Here is a 27,983-nt window from a genome sequence, read left to right on the forward strand (position 1 = left end):
TTCACAGTGGGACTTGGATTGTTTTGGCCTAAGCAGAGCTATATTTGCTGATCATTTTATCCCTTCTAGATTTGACCTACATGTGATAACCTAGTTTACACTGCTGCAACTTGAATTTCTTTCACTCGCTTTCCTTATGTGGAACTTTCTGGGCGTTCGGAGCTACGGATTGTTTCCCCTCCCATTAAACAAATCGAGTCATCCTGGTGAAAAACAAAAACAATGCATATTGAAAGTGGGAGAACCCAGACATTGCAGCATCGCGGCTAAAAATAGATGGTGCTCTTTTTTTTTCTCAATTATAGTGACAGTAGGGGTGTTCTTCTTGCTGTCACATCACAGATTAAAGAATAAAAAGGAAGTTCAAACGCGAGAATAACAGATCATTTCAATAAGCGGGCTGCAATTGAACACAGAAATCACTGACGGCACAACCAGGGTTGGGTAGGGTTACTTTAACTGGATTACTTTCAATGACTTTTGGATTACTCCAATAACAAATACGCTAATAAAAGACAAAAGAAACTAAATATGAATACAATGACTAAATTTTGTGCAGGCTTGGGGAGTAACGGAATACATGGAACGGCAAAAATGATGTTGGCAAGCTGTTTGGATTTATTTTCATTTTGTTTCCGTCACATTTTATGTTCGTTTTGCCAGAGATCAAAGAGATCAAAGCCAGGAGAGAAAGCTTACCACGTGTTGTGAGTCATCATTTGATTCATATTTAGTTTCTTTTGTCTTTTATTAGCATATTTGGTATTGGAGTAATCCAAAAGTCATTGAAAGTAATCCAGTTAAAGTAACCCTACCCAACCCTGGGCACAACACAGCTCATGCACTTGTTATTTTAACGCCTGAGGGACGACCATCTCGATAAGAACCTGTAATGTCACGCACGTGGTGTTTAGATTTTTCCACTTTCATTTTCCGTTTGCAGCGTGGTACATCGACACAACTCAAACGTAACTGCTTTATTCATAGGAATCTCCATGCATCATGCAAGCGACGCCAAGCAACAGCAACTAACCACTCACTTCGAGTCCTTGCTGCTCCGATCAAAAAGTAGGGAGGAAATGAGGAAGATAGAAAAAGAGAGATAAGATGAGAACATCCTCATATTTGCTCTTTTTTTTAAATGCAACATTGTGTTTCCTGTGGTACGATTTCCCTCAAGAGAATGACAGAAAACGGTTTGTGCCATTTCATCTTTGCGTAAAATATCTGGTTCAATTGTACTGAGAGCAGCACAATGTCAGCACTGATGAACACAGTTATGTTACGACGAGCCAATCAGAGGCAGAATAAGCCAAGTTACGCTGAAAAAAAACCATTGCTGTTATGGCAGCTTCCAATTTTACTCTAGATTTGCAAACTTAGAAAAGAAAACATAATAGTTATGTGGTTACATTTGTTTTGAAACAGCCAAGCTGGCAACTGATAAATAGTTAAAGAGTGGGCCTGAAACAATGTTGATCCATAACCCTAACACTTTTGGCAACTCTAATAACCTTTTTATTTTAATATATAAACTGTCTATCTATCTACCCTGGTCATATCCCTCGAGAGGGGTGACCGACAGCAAGACACATACAAAATCAAAGAAAATAAAAAAAGGGGAAAAGTAGCAAAAAACACACACAAACATTTTTGGACCATGGCCAACCCAAATGCCCAAACATCCAAACAAGTTAAGCACCTCAGCACCTAAGTTGGTCATGCTTTCAACCCTCCAGATGAAACGGGACACAAGAAAGCGGCCACTCGGGTCAGGGTGACACAACACACTCTTCTGTCCAACAGCAGGGCCCGACAGCTTTCGCTGGTTTACCCCTGCCGCATCATACAGGTGCCCTGCCCATCCCTTAGATCACGTCTAAACATCCCACTATCCTTTCACAACACCTCTCCACTCATTCCTATCACCAACAAGAGCTCTAGCTTCCACTAGATTTAGACCTCTTTCCTGCAGTGCACTCATAACACCATCCATCCACGTCAATCACGGCCTTCCTCTTGGCCTCCTTCCATTTACTTCTGCTCTGTAGATCCTCTTCAACATTCGCTCCTCATCCATCCTCTCCATTTGTCCAAACCAACCGAGTACTCTCTTATCCACATGCTTGCTCAGTTCCACTACTACTCCAGTTCTGTCTCTCACAATTTCATTTCTCAATCCACCCAATCTTGTCACTCCCAACATACTCCCCAAACACTTCATCTCAAAAACATTAACTTTCTTCTCAAATCTGCGTTCAGGCTCCAAGTCTCTGCCTTAATATAAATATACTAAATATAATAATAACTGATAATGATAATAAATAATACTAAATCTAAATCCATCCATCCATCGTCTTCCGCTTATTCAAGGTCGGGCCGCGGGGGCAGCAGCGTTAAAAGGGAAGCCCAGATGTCCCTATCCCCAGCCACCTCCTCCAGCTCATCCGATGGGACCCCGAGGCGTTCCCAAGCCAGCCGAGAGACATAGTCTCTCCAACGTGTCCTGGGTCGCCCCCGGGGCCTCCTGCCGGTGGGACATGCCTGAAACACCTCCCGAGGGAGGCGTCCAGGAGGCATCCTTATTAGATGCCCGAGCCACCTCAACTGGCTCCTCTCAACGCGGAGGAGCAGTGGCTCCACACCGAGTCCCTCTCGGATGACTGAGTTTCTCACCTTATCTCTAAGGGAGAACCCAGCCACCCTGCGGAGGAAACTCATTTCGGCCATGGGATGGTGTTCTTTTGGTCATGACCCAAAGTTCATGACCATAGGTGAGGGTAGGAACGTAGATCGACCGGTAGATCGAGAGCTTTGCCTTTCGGCTCAGCTCCCTCTTCACCACGACGGACCGGTACAGGGTCCGAATGACGGCAGATGTCATGTCGATCTCCCGTTCCATCCTACCCTCACTCGTGAACAAGACCCCAAGATACTTGAACTCCTCCACTTGGGGCAAGACCTCCTCCCCGACCCGGAGGGAGCATACCACCCTTTTCCGACTGAGAACCATGGCCTCGGACTTGGAGGTGCTGATCCTCATCCCGGCCGCTTCACACTCGGCTGCGAATCGCTCCAGCGAGAGCTGAAGACCACGGCCTGAGGAAGCCAACAGCACCACGTCATCTGCAAAAAGCAGTGACGCAATGCTGAGGCCCCCAAACCGGACTCCATCCCCGCCAAGGCTGCGCCCAGAAACTCTGTCCATAAAAATTATGAACAGAATCGGTGACAAAGGGCAGCCCTGGCGGAGCCCAACCCTCACCGGGAACGAATACGACTTACTGCCGGCAATGCGGACCAGACTCTGGCACCGGGCATGAATCAAAAACTGAACACAGCCCTATATCCTAAGTCTTTCAGCTAGATGCTTCTACGAGTGAGAAAGCAAACATGTACTCAACGAGCGTTAAAATGGATGAGGTTCATCAAGCACACTTCAAGCCCCTCGTCTAGCAGAATTTATTCCAGGGAATAAATGTCCAAAAGATTATTAATAGAGCTTTTAGAGCCATACATGAGAAGTGTCATTTTCATTGAAGAGTTGCAGATAGAATGGCTTCCTTATTATATATTCTGCTTACTTCTGCTTGTAGCGTCTCTAGTCGAGTCATGTGCTGGTTTGTAGACGTACTCTTCTCCCTGAAGTCATCCCGTAGCGAATGGACCTGAGTGGATAGCTGCCTCTCCACCTCCGAAGCCTGAAAGGACAGAGATGAACATGAACACAAGCACATGGATATCATACTCGATGCAGATTGTGACGTAGACGAGGGCCGAAAGAGGCTTGAACTTTTCCCCCCTGACGGGAAGCTCAGCTGCACCGTCTACAGTGTATCAATCCTCCCAACTCATTTTCTTCCAGTAACCGTTTAAACGGAAGCAAAAATTCCCAAAATGCCTAGCCTTCTTCCAGAATCCCTAAATACATGTACCGTATTTTCCGCACTATAAGGCGCACCGGGTTATAGGGCGCACCCCTAAAAAAATAATTTTTGGTCCTATATTTTCCATACATAAGGTGCACCGGATTATAAGGTGCTACAATGGGAACGTGGACAAAACAGTCAGATAGTTCAGTCCAACTTATTACCCGCTAAACATTCCGAAAGCTTGCAAAGAAGCAAATACGTGTCTCAGACATGTACGGAAACAGTGTCTGTATGATGAATGCATCGTTCCAAATATCATTCGGAAGGTTAAAGTCTTGGGATTCAAGAAATGCCAACCATTCCTTAGTTTCTATTTTCTTTTTCGCTCGTGACTTTACTGTGCATATGACAACACTTGGAATTGAGTTGAATTCACTCAACTCATCACAGCAACATCAAGATCGTTCTAAAACAAGATACCGGGAAAATATAAAGCCGCGTAGCTCACCTAAGTTCTCTTGCAGCCATCACGTTCAATAATGATCTTACAACCGTGAGTGTAGTAAATCCAGGAAAGTCGAATATTTACAAATACAGAATAGTAAAACATGTTTTCTCTATGCCGTAGTGCAACCCATCGCGTGATTCACATTCATCTTTTTAGACCAATTACAGGCTTTGTTTCGCCCCTTTAGCCTATGCGAGCCTGTAAATGATAAAAAGGATCCGCCCCTTTACCTCCGAATAGCCAATAGTGACCGATTCAAATGATGATTGACACATTGGTTTGGAATAGAAACGCCGGTATATAAATCCCAGCATACACCGCGGACGACTTCGCCTTCGGGGGAAAATTGAGTCGCCGGCTGCTTGCCTTAGTTGCAAGAATTTGCGACTTAATATTGATCCATATATAAGGCGCACTGTATTATAAGGCGCATGGTCAGCTTTTGAAAAAAATGAAGGCTTTTAGGTGCGCCTTATCGTGCGGGAAATACGGTACAGTTCTTTCCTGCGAAATTAGTTGTGCAACGGGATTCCAGAGAATCAGCCATCTTAATGTGTTTACTCAGTGGCCTTCATTATGAAAAGGAGGATGCGAACCATATGATGACCAGTGGCATAATAACAAGGGTTTTAAAAGTATTCACTTATTAGATTATAAAAAAACGTTACCTTTAAGCAGGGTGTACAAACTTTTGAGAAAGCGGGCCAGATTTGGTCAACTGAAAATGTGCGAGGGTCGACTATTCAGCCCGGCAATCTTTTAACGGTCCTAAATAAATTCATCCACGCGAAAGGTTTGCAGTTCTTAGGGATCAACATCGAGACCTCGAAGCTCACCTTTGTAGCATTTTCATTTGACTGGCAGGGTCTCGTGAGAAAGCGCTGCTTTACCGTTAAAACAGCTTCCAGTTGCTTTTACTTTTCAGAGCGTTTCCAATAAGCTTTTTGTTTCCTCCTCTTGATATTATATTATTTGTCAACAGCCACAGTCGTTTGGCAAAATAGGCAGACGCAGTTGATAAGGATTACGGTTAAAAAAAGACTCAGGACGTCCCTCACAGTCAACTATCGTTTTTTTGGCGTGGGCTAAAATTATCAGGTGAAAAAATGATTATTTGTTTTGTACAACCTTTATTTGATCCGGTCAACATTACTGGGGGGCCAGCGATTTTATGACAGAGGCCGCGGGCCAGTAAAAATTGGATCACAGGTCGTAACTGGATATGCCTGCTCTAAACAGTAAGACTGTCGTAACACTGTTTTTTTAAATCTATTTTTTGATCAATATTGTATTTATCAATCAAATCAAAGCACACTAAAACATATACTATACATCTCATTATCATAACCCTCATTATCTTTTTAATTTAAGATTGAAGATAATAAAAGAAGAAAGTAGATCAACATCATGCAAGAAGAATGTTGTTTTACTGGTTCAGGCATTGACTGTAAAAATAAATGCTTACAAATAGATTACAGGAAAAAATGGATAGAAAAAGTCTGCCTTTAGGGCATTTAGTGAATTTAGGTGCAGTTTTGTTTTATGCAAGGGCAAAGAACAGCTTCCTGTACCAAGCTGTTTAAAAGCAGCACTCTTCAAAGTAGCCAGGGTGTTTGCAGTTTTGCTTTTTATGGTTATTTTTTTTTTTGCACTGGTGTATTGAAATAGTATCTAAATGTATGAACTGGTTTTAATATAATACAGTAGTGGTTTATACTGACATCTTGATTCTTAATAAGTAAAAAACAGCTACATTGGCAGTGGAGGAAGTGTCTGTGACAGCTGCATGGCCCTTTTCCTATTTGTGGAGCAACCAGATGATCAGCCACTTTAGGGTCGGAGTACTAATCTTCTATTCTACTTGCGGACCCCCTCTTCTGGCTGAAATCTTCACTGCAGCTTCTTTTGTTGTGCGTGCAGTAATGTGAAATTCTTAGTTATACTCCAATAAACACTTTCTTTTTAATTTTTTTAGGGGCTCGGGTTGACATTTTGACTGTATTTGAAACAGTCCTTTTCTTACTTTCACCAGTTTCAAGAAGTGAAGAAAACCTCAAATACGTGCAAATTCATTTGACAGATTCTAATTCAGATCTACTTTATTGTCATTCTAGTACACGTGTATACAGAACGAAATGTCGATACATCTGACCCGCACAGTTTCCTTGAATACTAATAATATACTAAATAATTATGGCTATGTATAGTATTTTACAGTAGTGCAAAGAGTGCAAGAGGAGCAGCTAACCAGATGTGCAAAAAGGGCAGTCAGGTAAACAAGTCAGGTAAACAGTAACAATAACACTGTACCTCATGTCTACTTTCCTCCAGCGTAATGTGCTAACCCTAACCCGTGGCTGGAACTGTCATGGTTGCCATGGCGCGCAATTAGCCCCGCCCGTGTGGCACCAGCTGCAGCTCGTTGACAGATTGGCTTCCCTTCTATTTAAGCTCAGTGCTCTCACTCACCCTTTGTCAGTCCGTCAACGAACATGTGCCAGTTAGACGTGGGTTTTGACTCTGTCTGGTTTCCTGTTGGTGTTTCCTGTCAGGTATTGTTCCTGTTATTTTGCCCTTTTTATATCGGTCTCCAGCTTCGTTCCCGTCTAGTTTGTCCTGTTTAATTTCGATCTCCAGTGTTTGATATCAATACTGTCTGTCCTGTCCGGTATCGACCCCATCTGTTCGATATCTGCTCGTGCAATTGGTATCGATCTCGTCAGCCTCTGGCTTCCTGTCATTCCACGCCAGACTGCTGCCTTACGTCTTCCGCCCAACGATCGCTGAATCACTGGCGTTCGTGTTAATGTGCATGAGTGCCCCACTTCCCGTAAAATAAATGCTTGTGTGAGAAACGTCACGCATCTGGGTTCTCCTCCTGTTCCGGTTCATGACACCGTTGTGGATTGAAGGATAAGCATTGATTCATGAACACACATCTACACACCACAAGAAGCAAAAAATGACAGGAGCAATGTTCTCTCTAATTTTTCCAGGGGTCTGAGCGTTCACACAAAGTCGGTGAGCAACGCTTGAAACAACAGTGAGCAACCAAAATCCCAAGTGTGGCAACTAAATACTTATCAAACATGTCCAAAACTTGACATCAAGTTACATTTTGCTGAGTTTCCGGCAATGCAAAATTATTTTTTGCTTTTGAATGAATTGACTCATGTACTATTGCAAAGGTTGTACGGCCTACAAAAGTCACTGGTTCGTACAATTCTTTCTCAAGATATCCATTTCTTTTTATTTCCTGATGTATTTTGTCGCATAATATTAACATTTTGGGGGGCTTATTTCGTCGTTTGTAAGATACAGAACTGTACTTGGAAGTGCAATGTTGGCAACAAGATTCACTTGATATAATTGGAAATTATTTGAATGCAACACCAACTTTTTCGTCTTTTTTTCTGTGTTTTTTTCTTCTTTTTTTTAAATTCCTTTTAAAAAAAATCTCATTGTGTTTATTTTTTCCGAGCTGTTACTTTTTTCTTTTTGTTCTCTATTTACTTTTTTCCTCCGTTTCTTTCTTTTCTTTTTTTTTCTGGCTTTTTTTCTACATTTTTCCTTCATTTTTTCTCTTCCTTTTGTTTCTTTTTTTTCAGCTTTTCACAACTTTTTCATTTTGGTATTTTTTTATTTTTTTGTTATATCCCCCCCCCCCCCCCCCTTCCTTTAAGTCATTTTGTGCATAATTTTACATCATATTTGGTCATGTTGGGATGAAAGAAGCAAAAACAACCCGAAGAGCCGTTTAGGACCCGAAAGAGCCGGTTCCTTTTAGTGAGCCGAGCCGAAGAAGCCGGTTCTCGACAAATTCTACTAACTTTACTCAACTTCGTTCTACTTCGACTCGACTTCAAGATACCGCATTTAGGACACAACGTCAGGGTAACCCGTGTATTTTTACCTTCATGCACTGTAACTTTGACTTAAGTCGCTTCTTAATTAGTCATTTTGAGCCCTGATTTTTGTGCGCCGGCTAGATTTTCTTGTGCGCTGAGAATGTGCGAGCAGTGCGCAATTGCGCAGTTTAGAAGGAACACTGGACAGGAGTGTGATTTATGACAATCCGGGGAAATAATAAAACCAAGTGAGATCTTGTCCTCAATCGATATTCCACCTGTTGCGAGTAATTAACTTGAGTGAGTGGCTAAATCTGTTTTGGTCCTTGACTCACTGCATATGGCAAGGCTATTAGCATGGATTATCGCCTAATCCCTGCTGCGTTGCATCTTACCCTGCGATTCACATCTCTTCCTTCGGAGCGCCCTGTTTTTTGTTACCATTTGACATCTCTGTTTATACATTGTATTCTCCTTACGACAACTGTTTTCGTTTAATTAGTAAAATACTGTGTTTAAAATGCAATACAAGGCTAAAAACGGATGTAAATTCATTAGGAAGTGTTCTACATGGAGATTGTGTGTTCATTTGAGTTTAAAGTTGAAATATAACGTGAAATTGTGGTTCTTGTAGGACTAAATCCAACACCAAATTGAGACAGGATCAAAAAAGTGATGATTAAAAAGTGAAAGTGTCTGAAACTCGTGAGAAAAAGTTAGCGGACACCAGGGCAGACAACTCAGTTGCCCTGCCCCATTTTTCACAACTTGAAACACAATAAGACGACTCATCGCGAAAAAACTCCACTGTTGCAAAGTATTAATAATAATAATAATAATAATAATTTCCTTGTATTGTCATTCTGTGTAACAATGTACACAGAACGAAATGTCGATTGCACCTGACCCGTTGTAGCGAGCCGATGCAGCCGCAGCCAACAGAGGGCGCCGCCGACCACTTTTTAAGTCTTAGGAATGACTCGGCCGGGGCGCGAACCACCGACCTCCCAGTCTCTAAGCGGGCGCCTTACCATCTAGGCTACTGAGCTGGTAAGGATAGATAATCAGAATATATAACAGAACAACACTTTAAAATTACGTTTATTATAAATCTACCGTATTTTCCGCACTATAGGGCGCACCGGGTTATAGGGCACACCCCCAAAAAATAGTTTTTGGTCCTATAACTTCCATAGATAAGGCGCACCGGGTTATAAGGCGCTACAATGGGAACGTGGACAAAACAGTCAGATGATTCAGTCCAACTGATTACCCCCTTCACATTGCCAAAGCTTGCAAAGAAGCAAATACGTGTCGTAGACACCTGCGGATGCGGTATCCGTACGATGTCACTTAAATGCGTCATTTCAAATATCATTCGGAAGGTTAAAGTCTTGGAATTCAAGAAATGCCAACCATTCCTTAGTTTCTATTTTCTTTTTCGCTCGCAACTTTACTGTGCATATGACAATAAACACTTGGAATTGAGTTGAATTCACTCAACTCATCACAGCGACATCAAGATCGTTCTAAAACAAGACACCGGGAAAATATAAAGCCGCATAGCTCACCTAAGTTCTCACGTTCAATAATGATACGCAATCATGGTCTTCTTACAACCGTTAGTGAAGTAAATCCAGGAGAGTAAAATGTTTACAAATACAGACTAATGTCACATGTTTCTTTATGGCGTAGTTTAGCAAGCTTGCTATTCAGTCATCTTTTTCGGCCAATTGCAGGGTTTGTTTTGGCCCTCTAGCCAATCCGAGGCTCCGAATAACTTCAGCCAATAGCGATCGATTCGACTGATGATTGACACATCTTTTTCGGCCAATTGCAGGGTTTGTTTCGGCCCTCTAGCCAATCCGAGGCTCCAAATAACTTTAGCCAATAGCGATCGGTTCAAATGATGATTGACACATTGGTTAGCTAATAAAACGCCGGTATATAAATCCCAGCATACACCGCGGACTACTCCACGTTCGGGGGAAAATCGAGTCAGCGGCTGTTGCGTAAGTTGCGAGACCTTGTGATTTAATATTGATCCATATATAAGGCGCACTGTATTATAAGGCGCATGGTCAGCTTTTGAAAAAAATTAAGACTTTTAGGTGCGCCTTATAGTGCGGAAAATACGGTACTTAGAACATTCATTGCATGCTTTCCATCTGCCATCAATATGTACCTGTATTTACTCATCTTCATTCATGCAATGTTTGCGTTGCTTCGTCTGCTACAAGCCACGTGAACTCCTCATTCCACGATGCTTTTAATGTACGTTTTGTAGCGTCATCAATTTTGTTAGCTTCTTTTGAATATTTCTTCTGGGGCTGAGGTTTTGGCTTGATTCCTAACCACTTATCCATTTTTCTTGTGTTCTATTTGCGTCTATTTTGGAAAACGATAAGCAAATGCGCGACCTTATAACTGTCACGAAACGGACCGGGAAGCAGGAAGTTGGAACTCATTTGCGTTGACGATCTGTCACTTTAATTGACAAAGAAAAGTTGTCCAACACACAAACGGACCAAAAACAAAACAAAGCGGGCTCAAAGGCAGGCACAATTACAACCTAGGCATTACTCAGATCAAACAGGCATGAACAGGTTTTCTACGAGGGTAAATGTATGTACTTTTTGTAGCGTCATCAATTTTGTTAGCTTCTTTTGAATCTTTCTTCTGGGGCTGAGGTTTTGGCTTGATTCCTAACCACTTATCCAGTTTTCTTGTGTTCTCTTTGCGTCTACTTTGGAAAACGATAGGCAAAAGCACGACCTTATAACGCTCGGGAGAGTCCGGAAGCGCGAAGTTATCCGATGCAGGCTTCTGATTGGCTGCCGAGTATGCAAATTGCCAAACGAACCGAAATCTCGAAATTATTACATTTTGTGCAGGCTTGGGGAGTAACAGAACACATGGAACGGCAAAAATGATGTTGGCAAGCTGTTTGGATTTATTTTCATTTTGTTTCTGTCGCATTTGATGTTCGTTTTGCCGGAGATCAAAGAGATCAAAGCCAGAAGAGAAAGCTTACCACGTGTTGTGAGTCATCATTTTATTCATATTTAGTTTGTCTTTTATTAGCATATTTGGTATTGGAGTAATCCAAAAGTCATTGAAAGTAATCCAGTTAAAGTAACCCTACCCAACCTTGCGCATTTTATGTTCGTTTTGCTGGAGATCAAAGAGATCAAAGCCAGGAGAGAAAGCTTACCACGTGTTGTGAGTCATCATTTTATTCATATTTAGTTTCTTTTGTCTTTTATGAGCATATTTGGTAATGGAGTAATCCAAAAGTAATTGAAAGTAATCCAGTTAAAGAAACCCTACCCAACCTTGCGCATTTTATGTTAGTTTTGCCGGAGATCAAAGAGATCAAAGCCAGGAGAGAAAGCTTACCACGTGTTGTGAGTCATCATTTTATTCATATTTACTTTCTTTTGTCTTTTATTAGCATATTTGGTATTGGAGAAATCCAAAAGTAATTGAAAGTAATCCAGTTAAAGTAACCCTACCCAACCCTGGTTTCTGTCGCATTTGATGTTCGTTTTGCCGGAGATCAAAGAGATCAAAGCCAGAAGAGAAAGCTTACCACGTGTTGTGAGTCATCATTTTATTCATATTTAGTTTGTCTTTTATTAGCATATTTGGTATTGGAGAAATCCAAAAGTAATTGAAAGTAATCCAGTTAAAGTAACCCTACCCAACCCTGGTTTCTGTCGCATTTGATGTTCGTTTTGCCGGAGATCAAAGAGATCAAAGCCAGAAGAGAAAGCTTACCACGTGTTGTGAGTCATCATTTTATTCATATTTAGTTTGTCTTTTATTAGCATATTTGGTATTGGAGTAATCCAAAAGTCATTGAAAGTAATCCAGTTAAAGTAACCCAACCCTGGCCATTGAGTTATCATCTTCACGTATCTTGTTGTCCTGGGTGTAAATAAATGACCAATAAGAAGTTCCTATTCGCTTAGAGTGTGAGAAAAAAAGGAAAGTTTGATCCAATTGTTTCCCAGCCGAATCTCATTAGATACGGATCGAATGTTTTTAATTAAAGCGTTAACAATTACAACCGGATGTTCGACTAAAAAAAAAAATAACTCTCCTCAGTTCCGCATGGGGGAGTTTATGTGATCACCATCAAGTCCGACTCGTAAACAACTGACATCATTTAGTCTTGATAGCCCCATTTTTTTAGTAACGAGGAGCGAGGGAGGGTGTCTTAGGGGGGCGTTCGAGCCAATTAGAATAGTAGAAAAGGGGGCGGAACGAGCCAGCACTGCGATTGACCTCATTTGTGGGCTTACACAAGCTTGCCTTCCTCTTCCACAAAGGAAGGGAATCCAGAGATCCGAGTCGGTGCAGTCGACTCAACTCGTGGGAACGTCAGCAACAATAATAACATCTGTTTCCCCAAAACAATCAGGGAAAGGTTTTTATGGATCTATGCACATGCAGCGGATGGGTCCTGCACTCTTATTTCATCAAATTGGACCATACCATCGAGGCATACACCGATTATAAGAATAATCTAGTCAAAAGTACCGTATTTTCACGACTATAAGGCGCACCTAAAAGCCTTTATTTTTTTTCGAAAGCTGACCATGCGCCTTATAATACAGTGCGCCTTATATATGGATCAATAGTGAGTCACAAGGTCTCGCAACTAAGGCAAGCAGCCGCCGACTCGATTTTCCCCCATAGGCGAAGAAGTCCGCGGTGTATGCTAGGATATATATACCGGAGTTTCATTTCCTAATCATCATTTCAATCGGTCACTATTGGCTAAAGTTAGGAGGTAAAGGAGGCGGGTCCTTTTTAGCATTTACAGGCTCACATAGGCTAAAGCGGGGCAAAACAAAGCCTGCGATTGGCAGAAAAAGATGTGAATCACAAGTTAGGTTGTTCTACCAGCCTGGAGAAAATATTTTGTACTAGTCTGTATTTGTAACAGGAGTTATGGGGGTAAACAGACAGCTAGCTACAAGCAACGTCATCCATGCAGATGCTTCTCAGCTGTGTTTTTCTTTTATTTCTCGGCATTGTTGCGTGTTTGGAGTGTCAATATTTCACATGGTTGGATTTACTACACTCACGGATGTAAGAGGACCATGGTTGCGTATTATTATTGAACGTGATGGCTGCAAGACGACTTTGGTGAGCTACCCCGGGTTTATATTTTTCCAGTATTTGTTTCAGACTGATCTTAATGTTTCCGCGAAAAAGAAAATAGAAATTAAGAAATGGTTGGCATTTCTTGAATCCCAAGAGTTTAATCTTCCGAATGATGTTTGGAATGACGCATTTGAGTGATTGGTGACATCGTACAGACACGGTGTACGTGCGTGTCTAAGACATGTATTTGTTTCTTTGCGAGCCGTCGGAATGTTAAGGGGTTAATAAGTTTGACTGACTGCTTTGTTTACGTTCCCACTGTAGCGCCTTATAGTCCGGTGCGCCTTACGTATGGAAAATATAGGACAACAAATATTTTTGGGGGGGTGCGCCTTATAGTTGTGAAAATACGGTACTTCAAAACACGTCTTTTAAAACCCATGCCGGTCGGTCATGTCTTATCAGTATGTGTGAAGAAGCAGAACCACATTTCCTTAGGAAGGCAATGTGCAACGTGATGCCAAAGGGAAATCAAAACTTTTCATATTAGCGTTTAATTAAGCACACAAAACTGTAAACACTCTTCATACAATGAATATAGAAAAGAAAGTAATAATATGTTTATATTTTATTTCATTCTTTTTTTACAATTGTGTCGTTAATGTAATTGCACTGTTTTTGAGCTGCAAATCAGGCCTGTCGACAACCACTTCCTCGTAAATATTACCTATCTAACCTAATGTTCTTTTTTAAACTTCTTTTTATCAATTATGTCTTTTATGATATGTTTATCCTGGAGTGCCATGTCTAATCTCGCTACAATCAATGTACCTCACTATAATTTACACTATAATGATAATACACGGTAACAAATAACCAAAAAGACTATTTTACTGTAATATCAATGTCCGAAATAAAGTCTGCCCGGACGCCCGGGGCGTGCATCTTTTACGGGTGGCCGACAACTTTTTCAAGGAGAAAAAAGAATTAAAAAACGAAATATTTTTTTCAAATCAAACGTTTGCTTTATGCCGATTTCGAAATCTTCGTTCGGTTTGAAAATTCCGGTTCGTTTGGCAATATGCATACTCGCCAGCCAATCAGAAGCCTGCATCGAATCACTTGGGCGGCAGTAGCTTAGGAGGTAGAGCGACGGTTTTAGGATTAAGGGATCCCAGTTCGAATCCCGGCTTGTCCGTGTTACATGCCGAAATGTCCTTGGGTAAGACACTGAACCCCGAATAAGCAAGTTAGCGCCTTACATGGCTGCACAGATCACGGCCGCTATTGGGAAATGTGAAGCACAATGTAAAGCGCTTTGGGAAGTCATTGACTTGAAAAGCGCTATATAAATGCAGATCATTTCATTTCATTTCATTAACTCCGTGCTTCCGGACTTTCCCAAGCGTTATAAGGTCGTGCATTTGCATATCATTTTCCATAGTAGATGCACAGAGAACATAAGAAAAATGGAGAAGGGGTTAGGACTCGAGCCAAAACCTCAGCCCCAGAAGAAAGATTCAAAAGAAGCTACTAAAATTGATGACGCTACAAAACGTAAATGTACATTAAAAGCATCGTGGAAAGAGGAGTTCACGTGGTTTTTAGCAGACGACGCAACGCAAACATTGCATGAATGAAGATGAGTAAATAAATACAGGTACATACTGATGGCAGATGGAAAACAGTGATGTCATATACATGCGATGAATGTTATAAGTAGATTTATAATAAACTTAATTTTAAAGTCTTGTTCTGTTCTATATTCTATCCTTAATACTTTGCAACAATGGTTTTTTTTGCGACGAGTTGTCTTATTGTGTTTCAAGTTGTGAAAAATGGGGCGGGCTACTTTATGGCTTTTCAGAGTTGTCTGCCCTAGTGTTCGCTACCTTTTTCTCATGATTTTCAGACACTCGTAATATACAAAGCTCACAGCTTGATTCTCGAATCGAATTCTATTTCTGACTTTTTCAACTTATTATATTTATTCATTCAGCCAGTATAAACCATAAACATGATATACACAAGAAATCATTTGACACACGAACTCTCAATAATGATAATATAATAGATGTAAAAGAATAAATATGAATAGAGTAAAAAATATATTGTAGTGTATAATACAAGGTAATTATATAGAATAGTTTAAAAAAAAGGTGTTGCTACCATTAACTGCCCTGTCAAAGATATATTATTATTATTAAAGCTTTGAAAACTCTCTCGGTGTACCGTCTTTCTTTGTAAATATGTGTAACCCATGTATAATATGTATTTGCAACTGTATATTTTTGTAATGTATTTATTTGTATTTATTTTAGACACTTATTCTGTTTTGCACGGGTGAACGAAAAATGAGGGGCGGAACAAACGCGGGGTGCCGAGTTTAAGTGGGGACCGCTAAAGGTGAGGGGCAGACAAGGAAAGAAGAGGGGGTAAAAAGTTGGTTAAAGAAAAAGGAGTTGCGTGAGTAAATGTGTTCATCTGATATATTTTCCCACCCTTACTATTGGAAATATACACTTTTTTCCTTAGATTACTTTCAACGGGACCCGGACACTGCAGGTCTGCATTAAACCTCAAGTACCGGTATCATTTTCCGTTCATTTTGCCGGCTGTGATTTTTGGACTGTGGACTTTAATGAAGGACATTTAGTTTCAATCGCGGGACTTGAAGTCGGGTTTGGGTTAATTTTGTGTCTGTGCTACACGTTTAAATGTGGGCGCATGCGGCTTATATACAGGTGCGGCTTGTGTATGTACAAAATCGGTTTTCCTCTTAAAATGTGGTGGGTGCGGCTCATAATCAGGTGCGCTCTATAGTCCGGAATTTACGGTAATCATTTCTCGTTGAACATGCGAATAGCGGAAGGGTAAAAACTCTCTTTAAGACGTGTAGTCTTCCTCATAATGGAGCAAAAACGGCGACCTGACGGCAGGTAATCCAAGTACCTGGGAGCAGGGTGACTGCGATCCTCCATAATTAAAAACTAATAGATAAAAACTTTGCTCGATTCTCAGTGACGTTTAATCACCTTATGTCTCAATGCTGCTGCATTACACGGACAAAACCTTTCTTTTCTTAGGATCAAATAAATAACATTATGATTTAAGAAGCTGGTTATATTACGTCATCGCGTCATGCTAAATACTGTACCGTAAGTGTTTTTTGGCCTCGCCTTCTGGTCCACTTCAGACAAATGCAATTTATAAGACCTTAAAATAGCTGGCAATATGCAAAGTGGATTGGCTGTGTGCAGGGCAATCACTCTAAATTATTCAGCATGGGAAGCTTCAAAAGCACACCTTTCACACTGCTGACTTTGGTGAACGTCTGACTGACAGGTCAAATCGTTCCACTGTGTATCTGTCTGGACATCGAATACAGTCGAACCTCGGTTCTCGACCATAACCCGTTCCAGAACCCTGTTCGAAAACCGATTTGTTCGATCACCGAAATCATTTTCCCTATTAAGAATAATGTAAATCGTTTTAATCCGTTCCAACACCCTGAATGTTTACCTTGAATGTTTAACGTAAACTAAAGCTAACCCAGGCTAATCGTACGTCCGCGTTATCGTCATCTTCCGTACGAAAGATTACGCTAACATGAACGTGTAAAAATAAAAAAAATCAGGTCTTTTACAAGTCATTTAGCACCCTGGTCTCCACAACAAGTGGTGAGCGGTTCACTGGAAAGGGGCTCCGTTCCAACACCCTGAATGTTGGGCTCAGTTCCAACACCCTGAATGTTTAACTTGAATGTTTAACGTAAACAAAGCTAACCCGGGCTAATCGTACGTTCGCGTTATCGTAAAGGATAAAGAAAACAATTATGAATAGGATTTCTTACCGGGCAGCATGGCGGCGCAGTGGTTAGCGCGTGTGCGGCACAGTTCTGAGGTCGTGGGAACCTCCTGCGTGGGTTCAAATCCAGCTACCGGCCTTACTGTGCGGAGTTTGTATGTTCTCCCCGTGCTTGCGTGGGTTTCCTCCGGGCACTCCGGTTTCCTCCCACATTCCAAAGACATGCATTTCAGGTGAATTGGCCGGTCCAAATTGTCCCTAGGTGTGACTGAGCGAGTGAGTTGTCTGTCCCCATGTGCCCTGCGATTGGCTGGCAACCAGTTCAGGGTGTCCCCTGCCCACTGCCTGATGATTGCTGGGATGGGCTCCAGCACCCCCGCGACCCTACTGAGGATAAGCGGTGCAGCTAATGAGATGAGATGAGATGAGGATTCTTACCTTTGTGGTGGTCAGCAGAAGGCGCAGGCAGATAGTGGGGTATTCCCTAGCAAGATCAGACACTCGCACACCACCTTCATATTTTGCTATTATTTCTTTCTTAAATGCAATAGTTGTACGCACTACTTTTCTTTTTTCACTTGTAGCAACTTTGCCGCTTGCACTGACTTTCTTCTGAGGCATAATAAGGGGCTAAAACACCCGTATGCCGCTCAGCATCGCACCCTAGCGTACGCACTCACGCATTACGGGCGTTCGAACTCCGATTTTTTGACCGAACAACGAAGCAAGAATTTCTCGAAATTTTTGGTCGGACTCCGATGTGTTCGAACTGAGAGGCGTTCAAAAACCCAGGTTCCACTGTATCAGACTAAAGTTTCAGGTGAGAAACCCAGGAAGAAATCAAGACATGTACTTCCTTTACCTGGCGTTTTCTCTCATGTCAAAGAGAACACTTAATGCCCAGTGACGTAAAGGCGGACTAATTCAATCCCCCGTGCTTCTCGGAGATTTACATCCGAAGCACACGAACGCACGCACCGAGACACTCATCGTTTCTCACCCTTCCAAGTTGTTCCAGCAATCTGTGGTTTTGTTCGGATAGCTCGCCGATGGCCTTGGTTTTGTCCCTGTCGGTCTCTCTCAGCTGGACCCGGTGCTGCTCCAGCTCTCCCTGCAGCTGCTGGATGTCGGTTTCCAGTTCGGCCACGCGGCCCTCCCACTCCCCCTCTCGATTTTCCAGACGCCAACGCAACTCGTGCTTCTCTTGCTCCAAGTGCTGTCGAAAGAGAAGCGTTACGGAATTAGATTTGGTGTCAAGCCACATGGATGTGAAAGTCTGTATATCAGATGAAAAGGAGCCGGGATAGTCAAGTCAAGTCAAGTCATGTTTATTTGTGACACCCTTAATGAAATGAAATGAAATGATCCGCATTTATATAGTTTATATAATCACAAAGAGACTCAAAGGGCTGCACAGATCAAAGACTGTTGCAAACCACAGACTATTAGGACACCATCCCCTGATCTAAAACCTACATGAGGGCAAGGAAAAACTCAAAAACATCAGCATTAGGAAAATGAAGAAACCTGGACGAGGGACCGCACATGACGTCATCCCCCTTCCAGGATGACCACCAGGCTGCAACAAATGTTGCAATAACAAATAATATAATATTGTCAACATAAAATATAGGTTATTCTATAAATAGAAGTGTGTTTTAAGCCTGGATTTAAACAGTTCCACTGAGGTTGCAGATCGAATCTCAGGGGGAAGAGCATTCCACAGCACCGGGGCCCGAATGGAGAACGCTCTCCAACCTGCGGATCTCTTCTTGGCTCTTGGGGTCACTAGTAGACCAGCATTTTCAGAGCAAAGGCTACGGACCGGAACATAGGGGGAAATTAAATCTGAAAGATATGAGGGAGCAAGTCCACGCATGATTTTGTATATTACCAACAGAACCTTAAAATCACATCTTAAGCTAACAGGGAGCCAATGCAGGTTAGCTAAAATCGGGGGCTTGTGATCAAACTTTCTTGTCTTAGTTAAAAGCCTCGCTGCAGCATTTTGTACCAGCTGAAGGCTCTTGATTTTGGACTTCGGGAGACCGGAGAGTGGGGCATTACACTAATCGAGACGGGAGGTAACAAAAGCGTGAATTGTAATCTCCGCATCCGACTGAGAGAGCATTGGGCGAATTTTAGCAATGTTACGAAGATGGAAAAAAGCTGTTCTAGTAATATTCTTAACTTGTGTTTGAAAGGAAAGCAAAAAATTGTTTAGAGAGCGCTAGATCATATATTTTAAACCAAAAGTCCAGAAAACCACTTAACCTGCTCTCCAGACGAAAGCTATTTTTTCAGCGCTTTTTATTTCATTGTGTATATTTATGAAATAATAATGCCAGAGCCTGTGTCCCATATCAACAAATATAACACTTTAAACTTGTCTCCTATTCACAGTTACTTCTTTAAAGCTAATTTTAACCTTTTTTTCTGTTTCGTAAATAATGGTTTTAAAACAAGGTGCAAGCAGATTTCTTCTGTGAGAATGTCACAAAAAACTGCAAATGAAAAGCTTACAAATGTGTTTTATAGTAGGGGCGTGAGAGAGCGGGGAGCGTGCTATGTTTGCAGAGATCCAGCCATCCCTATTGCCCGCCCAATCAAATTGCTTTGTTTGCTTAATATCTGTGTATTATTTGCCCTCATGCAGGTCTTAGATCGGGGGATAGTGTCATAATGGTCTGTGGTTTGCAATAATCTGTGGTCTGTGCAGCCCTTTGAGACTCTTTGGTATTAGGGGCGTCACAAATAAACAGGACTTGACTTGGCTGGCGCTTTGGAGGTGTTTACAGTTTGTTCTGTAGGTTTTTATCGTTAAGTGTCTCAGCAGTGAACATGATTTCTTTAATGAGCTTCCGTATAAAGAACTCCTAAGGGACGTACAACCGAAACAGGGTCTGTTGGTATGAAACTTTGACTGCAAACTGTACTTGAGACAGTGCCCTTTATATACTGGACCGAACAGCTTGCATTATCAGTGTTGCTTCGGCTATGCACACACCAAACTGGACTCTGAGCTCATTAGAAATGGAATGCTACGAAATAAAATTTACAAGAGTAGCATTTTATCTCCAAGCCATTTGAAATCACAAAAAGAGCCGTATCATGCAAGCCATAGATTCCCGACCCTTGCTGTATATTATAAATGGAAGAACGCAGTTGGTAGTGCTTGAGGTGAGGAAGGTTCATCACCAGTTGAATATGCGAAGAAGTTCTTAAGCACTTAACTTCCATTTCATGAACATGTTTTTAGGGTAATGCTTTGGATTGTAAGGAAGATAGGAAAAGACAAGCATTTTATTTATTCTGCCCCTCCTGAAAGTGCTAACGTGAAGTGAAACTCAATTTGTAGCAAACGAAAACAAACTAAATACGCCTACATTGTTGCTCCGATCAAATGGAGTAGATGGTAAACAAATCCATCCATCCATTATCTGCACCGCTTATCCTCAGTAGGGTCGCGGAGGTGCTGGAGCCCATCCCAGCTATTTTCGGGCAGTGGGCAGGGGACAACCTGAACTGGTTGCCAGCCAAGACAGACAACTCACTTGCTCATTCACACCTATGGACAATTTGGACCAGCCAATGAACCTGACATGCATGTTTTTGGAATGTGGGAGGAAACCCACGCAAGCACGAGGAGAACATGCAAACTCCGCACAGGATGGTTCGATCTCATGACCTCAGAACTGTGCCGCACACGCGCTAACCACTGCGCCGCCGTGCTGCCCTGGTAAACAAATCGTTCTCCAAAACAAGTTTAAAGGCAAAACAACATCAATGAGTCCGATATTGGGAAGCCGCTTAATTCTGAGCAGCTCACGAGGATGAATATGGATCAAAGAGCTGAACAGATGTACAGTAGATTCAAGCAATCTGACTACGATGAGATTAGTCTCCTGTTTTTTTCTCAGTCCACGTGTTGGCTTATGTGAAGGATTCCGTAAAAGAACAAAAGAACAAAGCGTTGTCTGTTGCCGACATGCTGCTGCGGAAGTCTCTGTCCCAAAAAGTTTGATAATACTGTAGTAATTATAGTTTATAATTGATAATCATTTATTGACCTACACTCCATTTTGCTTTGACCACTCACTACACATTTATTTTTTAAGGGAAGCACTTTTTTGATATAGCTTTTAATCGATCATTTTATTTGGTTTTGATCTGTTTACCTTCTAATCTTTTACTGTATTTCACATTTTATTTTTGTACTGCAGTTGTTTTTATTTGTCCCCTGCCCAGTGCCCGGAGATGGCTGGGATGGGCTCCAGCCCCCCCGCGACCCTAATGAGGATAAGCGGTACGGCTGATGAGATGAGATATATCAATGTTTCTTCACGGGCAGCACGGCTGTGCAGCGGTTAGCGCGTGTGCGGCACAGTTCTGAGGTTATGAGATCGAACCTCCTGTGTGGAGTTTGCATGTTCTCCCCGTGCTTGCGTGGGTTTCCTCCCACATTCCAAAAACATGCATGTCAGGTGAATTGGCCGGTCCAAATTGTCCCTAGGTGTGAATGAGCGAGCGAATTGTCTGTCCCTGTGTGCCCTGCGACTGGCTGGCAAGCAGTTCAGGGTGTCCGAAGATAGCTGGGATGGGCTCCAGCACCCCCGCGACCCTACTGAGGATAAGCGGTGCAGATAATGGATGGATGGATGTTTCTTCATTTGGGGGGGGGGCACTCTGGTAGGGTGTGGTGTAATGACTGAAAATCCAGAGGCCATCTGCTGCCATCCCTATCAGTGTGGATAAGTCTCACTCAGGCCCACTTCCGCGCATGGTTTGTCTGTGCCTTGCCATAAACATAGCCTATTTCTATCAGTATTTCTTTTGTTTTCATTGTATTTTAACCACCAAGAGCCAAGAAGAGATCCGCAGGTTCGAGAGCGTTCTCCATTCGGGCCGCAGTCCTGTGGAATGCTCTTCCCCCTGAGATTCGATCTGTAACCTCAGTGGAACTGTTTAAATCTAGGCTTAAAACACACTTCTATTTATAGAATAACCTATATTTTATGTCGACAATATCTGTGTACTATTTGTTATTGCAACATCCATTGCAGCCTGGTCATCCTGGAAGGGGGATGACCTCATGTGCGGTCCCTTCTCAAGCTATCTTCATTTTCCTCATGTTGAGGTTTTTGAGTTTTTCCTTGCCCTCATGTAGGTTTTAGATCAGGGGATGGTGTCATAATATTCTATAATAATAGTCTGTGGTTAATCTGTGCAGCTCTTTGAGACTCTTTGTGATGAGGGCGTCACAAATAAACTTGACTTGACTGTTTGTCAGTGTTTTAGGTTGTTGGGCCAGGATAGAGGAGAGGATTTAATTGTCTTGTTGTATGCTGTATGTTTTTTTTTTTACAAATAAATGTGATTTTATTTGACATAAAGGGTTACCCGGATAGAAAACATCCATTTGGCAACTGAGATCATGTCTGCTATAGCAGTAATCCCCGAAATGTTTTGTACCACGGACTGGTCTAATGTCTGACAATATTCTTGCGTACCAGCCCAATAATATAATATGTGAGAATAACAAGAACAACACCAAGCCTAAATCCATTGTGTAATCACTAGACATCTAGGGATGTAGTTGACATAAGAAAAGGTATTAGGTTTTATCTCATTATCACAGTATTTTCAGTCACGGTACTGTCCTGAAAGGTATAAACGCCAAAACGCTCAACAAACTGGTGTATCTGATGAAGACTTTGAAGGACATTGAATTTAAAAATTGTCAATTTTATTTTGGTATTATGTTTGTAATTTCCACAAATGATGAGATAAGATCTAAAGCCTTTCCCCCGTGCCATCTACATTCCTAGTGGTCTAGTGGTTAAGATTCGGCGCTCTCACCGCCGTGATCCGGATTCGATTCCTGTTGCATCCAATGTTGTGTAAATGTGGTCAGTTGACAGATCAGTCATTGCTCAATATGGTAATATACTACAGCAAAACCTCATGTTTAGTATGCACACAAATTTTGAGTTCTTTTGTGGATTAAAAAATAAAAATATGTGCATTATACATGGATAATTACAGTTAAAGCATAAAATACAATTTTAACACTTTAAACTGGTCTCCTATTCACAGTTACTTCTTTAAAGCTAATTTGAACCTTTTTTCTGTTTTGTAAATAATAGTTTTAAAACAAGGTGCAAGCAGATTTCTTTTGTGAGAATGTCACAAAAAACTGCAAACGAAAAGCTCACAAATGTGTTTTATAGTAGTAGTCATTTTTTTATCTTTCTTTGTAGCCCAGTACCGAACAACTCAAGGCCTAGTACAGGTCCGAGGCCCAGAGGTCGCAACCCACTGTGTTATAATATAACGTGTTAAAGGTGGCGTGCGTCATTTGAGGTGTCCCTAAAATCTTTAGAGAATGATATTTTTTTTCTATTAAGTATGTGTTAACATTGCCCGACTGAGTTCATAGAGCCCTTTTAGTTTTTTTCCAGTCCGCCAATCTGCTTTTGTCTTACTTTTAGCAAAGCTGCTCGGGCAGCGGAAACCATTTGGTAGGAGTAATGAGTGGAGGGGGGTGGAGAATGACTTAATACTCTTTGTTGCAGTTTTTATATTAGTGTGACAAAAAATGGTGAAAGTGAGAACATGCACGTATAAAGATGACATAAATGAGTAAATGGTCTGCATTTCTATAGCGCTTTTCAAGTCAATGAAGACCTCCCAAAGCGCTTTACAATGTGCTTCACACTTTCTTATTCACACACACACTCGCACACCAATAGGGAGTCAGCCATGCAAGGCAACTACCTGCTTAACGGGGGCATTACGGATTCAGTGTCTTGCCCAAGGACACTTTGACAACACGGCAGCATCTAGTGGTCAAATAATACACACTGGCCCTTTAAGAAAGTTATCTCAATGGTATATTGTGTACAATTTCTAGAGTGTAAATAAAGTCATATTTGGTGCATAGGATGACATCATAAATATTATTATTTTAGATATTGTTTGCGACTTATATGAGCCAAAGACGCGAAAATAGAAGAAATTGCGTGTTGAGTCCATTAGGGGGCAGCAGACGGAATCTTGCAACATAAGACAGAAGATAGCGTCAGCAAGTCAAAAAGTTACAAATCCCGCACAGCATTAACTAGTGCTTAAAGGTGGTGTTCGTTACTCCAAAATATTCTACTCTCTGACACCATCTTCTGGGTGAAATTGTCATTACAGTCTCTGTCAAGCTCCTTTTGTAGCGCGTGCAAGTATGTGAATTTGTTAGAAGCGCTCGTATAAACTCTTCTTTTTCATCTTGTTTAGGCTGGCATTTGGACTGTATTTGAAACAGGCCTTTTTTCACTTTCACCATTTTCATCCTGGAATAAAATAAACCATGTGCATGAGATGAATCTCCCCCCCTCATTCCCTGCCTTTCCTTCTTACAGCGTAATGAACTCAGTGCCCGGAATACCTAGGGTAAAAGTAAGATGATAGCAGATAGGTGTGGTGGGGGGAAAAATATAAAGGCTCTTTGAACTCAGTTGAAAATTGTTAACACACACTTAATATTGAGAATATATTTCATCTTAAACACTTGAAGGACACAAGGCAGTCAAGTGGTCATCTTGGGACCTAAGAGGTTGCAGGTTTGATTCCCAGCTCCTCCGAGATAAATATCAAAGTGTCCTTGGGATTAAGAGATCGCAGGTTCGATTCCCGGCTCCTCCGTGTTTAATGTCGAAGTGTCCCTGGGTAGGACACTGAATCCCTAATGCCCCGAATAAGCAGGTCGGCGCCTTGCATGGCTGCATGGCCCGATATTGGTGTGTGTGTGAATGGGTAAGTGTGAAGCACATTGTAAAGCGCTTTGGGAAGTCTTCGTTGACTTGAAAAGCACTATATAAATGCAGACGATTTGAGCAAGACACTGAACTTTTGAAACCTAAGCTATGCAGGCCTTGTGTGGTCAATTACGCTATCGGTGCGTGAGCATGTGTGTGAATGGGTGAAGTGCATCGTAAAGCCCTCATCGCTCCATTACCTCTAATTTGTCGTTGAGGTCTTTGTGCATTCTCTCATATTGCTTGGTCAAATCTTGATTCCTTTCCAGTAAAGCTTTCCCCAGTTTAGCAGCCAAAACCAAATCCTTCTCCTTCTGGCGGAAGAGAGACAACAAGTCGGCGTGATGTTCCACCGCCAGCTCTCCCGCTCGATCCTCGCTGAGCATGGCCAGTTCCTCCTCCAAAGCCAGGCCGAGGCCTCCAGAACCGGCGTGACGTCCTAGCGGGTGTGCCGGGCATCCTCCCGGCTCGCGAGCCGCACCTTTGTGACTGAGCTCTACGGAGTCGCTGTCCAGCTCCAGGGGTGCTGAAGCCACGCCGGACGTGTTTAGGTCGAGGAAGAGGGCAGACATGGAGGACGAACCGCCAGATAGAACCCGAATATTTGGACTTTTTTTTGCCTTTTTAGCAGGGAACCCGACCTGCTAGGACCGGGTGTGGCTGACCGCACTGCCCAGTCATGGAAAATTCATCCATTCTTTTTCGCAGCTCCGTCTACTTTGCGATGAATCACAGCCACGGGCGCCTATCTCTCTCTTTTGCGGCTTCCTGGAGATCAAATGTGGTTTTAGGGTATCATCCGCATGAATATGTTCGCCTCTGCGGCGTGTCTGTGCGCGGCCATCCCGCCGCAGGACTCCCGGTGCTTCATTTTAACGTCAGCAAGTCTTAGCGAAAAGAAAAATCGGTCGCCTCCTGAAGCTCGTCTCGTGCACTTCTTCAATGCGCGCTCCCGTCGCGCTAGTGACGTCAGATGCAACCTGTCACAAAGAGCTTTCTCATTGGCTGATAATGATAGCGCCATATTTTGGGGGCTTCTCACGAGGGGTGGGTGATACTGGAGATGTTGGGATCGATCCGATAGAAGTAGACACAGAGTTACTTTAACTTGATTACTTTCAATTACTTTTTGGATTACTCCAATACCAAATATAGAATAGAATAGAATAGAATATACCTTTATTGTGGGCAGCACGGCGGCGCAGTGGTTAGCGTGTGTGCGGCACAGTTCTAAGGTCTTGGGAACCTCCTGTCTCCTATCTATCTATCTATCTATCTATCTATCTATCTATCTATCTATCTATCTATCTATCTCTCTATCTCTCTGTCTCTCTGTCTCTCTGTCTCTCTGTCTGTCTATCTATCTATCTATCTAGACACCTATCTATCTATCTATCTATCTATCTATCTATCTATCTATCTATCTATCTATCTATCTATCTATCTATCTATCTATCTATCTATCTATCTATCTCTCTATCTCTCTGTCTCTCTGTCTCTCTGTCTGTCTATCTATCTATCTATCTATCTATCTATCTATCTATCTATCTATCTATCTATCTATCTATCTATCTATCTATCTATCTATCTATCTATCTATCTATCTATCTATCTATCTATCTATCTATCTATCTATCTATCTATCTATCTATCTATCTATCTATCTATCTCTCTATCTCTCTATCTCTCTATCTCTCTGTCTGTCTGTCTTTCTATCCATCTGTCTGTCTATCTATCTATCTATCTAGACATCTATCTATCTATTATAAGGCGGATGGTCAGCTTTTGAAAAAAATAAAGGCTTTTAGGTGCGCCTTGTAGTGCGGAAAATACGGTAATTAATTTTAGCCTATTTATTCCAATAGTCTTTCATCGTTTTTGGATTACAGAGACAATCATCATGAAACTTGCTTGAACACAACTCAATTCTGGATTTGAAATGTTTTTTCCTCAACTAGTATCTGGTTAGAATCAGGGTTGGGTAGGATTACTTTAACTGGATTACTTTCAATTACTTTTGGATTACTCCAATACACATTATGCTGATAAAAGACAAAATAAACTAAATATGAATAAAATTTCTAAATTTTGTGCAGGAATACATGGAACGGCAAAAATGATGTTGGCAAGCTTTTTGGATTTATTTTCATTTTGTTTCTGTCGCATTTGATGTTCGTTTTGCCGGAGATCAAAGAGATCAAAGCCAGGAGAGAAAGCTTACCACGTGTTGTGAGTCATCATGTTATTCATATTTAGTTTCTTTTGTCTTTTATTAGCATATTTGGTATTGGAGTAATCCAAAAGTAATTGAAAGTAATCCAGTTAAAGTAACCCTACCTAACCTTGGGCATTTTATGTTAGTTTTGCCGGAGATCAAAGAGATCAAAGCCAGGAGAGAAAGCTTACAACGTGTTGTGAGTCATCATTTTATTCATATTTAGTTTCTTTTGTCTTTTATTAGCATATTTGGTATTGGAGTCATCCAAAAGTCATTGAAAGTAATCCAGTTAAAGTAACCCTACCCACCCCTGGTTAGAATGAAATGTTAAATTTCAGCTGTTAACATGACACAGTCATAGACAAAAACTGAAAACAAAAGAGTACATTTTAGTCCACATACATGCTTCTAAATCCATTGAAAGACAACTCATAAAGGCAAAATTTACACCGGTAATGTTTTTATCCCTTTTTCTCTGTGAATGCATGAAAAGATGAAGGGGTAGAGAGGAGGTCAGAATGTGGGGGGTGGTCACTGATGAATGATTACAAACAAAGCCTCTTGAGCTGATGAAGATCCCACAAAAGAAGTGGGTCAGTGCTGCTGGTCTCCAGTGGGAGGGATCCACTCATAATGGCTGATTTCCTCTGAGCTCATCCCAAGCGCACATTATCCTCATTAGTTTAATGCTGTATGTGCTATGTAGATTAAAATAGAAATATGTCAACAAAAACACTCTGTGGGGATCTTACCCTGAAGAGATTTAACGGTAAACTGTCAAGAACCGCAACAGGACCCAAACGCGTG

General features: G+C 41.7%; 1 protein-coding gene across 2 annotated transcripts in view; it reads right to left on the reverse strand.

Annotated features, from left to right (window-relative positions):
- Positions 1-25,902, reverse strand: part of bicdl1 (BICD family like cargo adaptor 1) — a 42,506-nt gene extending 16,604 nt beyond the window's left edge. For both annotated transcript variants that reach the window (XR_015850584.1, XM_088336917.1), the window contains exons 1-3: positions 25,159-25,902; positions 18,151-18,366; positions 3,585-3,701 (exon numbers count right to left, since the gene is read on the reverse strand). Coding sequence is in view for 1 of the 2 variants with exons in the window: in XM_088336917.1 (XP_088193043.1) it covers positions 3,585-3,701; positions 18,151-18,366; positions 25,159-25,530 (705 nt within the window). In the remaining variant the exon portion in view is untranslated. The remainder of the gene's footprint in view (positions 1-3,584; positions 3,702-18,150; positions 18,367-25,158) is intronic.
- Between the last annotated feature and the right edge of the window lie 2,081 nt (positions 25,903-27,983).

This window comes from Urocampus carinirostris, chromosome 5 (assembly GCF_059441175.1).
Source record: "Urocampus carinirostris isolate Australia breed hairy pipefish chromosome 5, RoL_Ucar_1.0, whole genome shotgun sequence".
NCBI lineage: Eukaryota > Metazoa > Chordata > Actinopteri > Syngnathiformes > Syngnathidae > Urocampus > Urocampus carinirostris.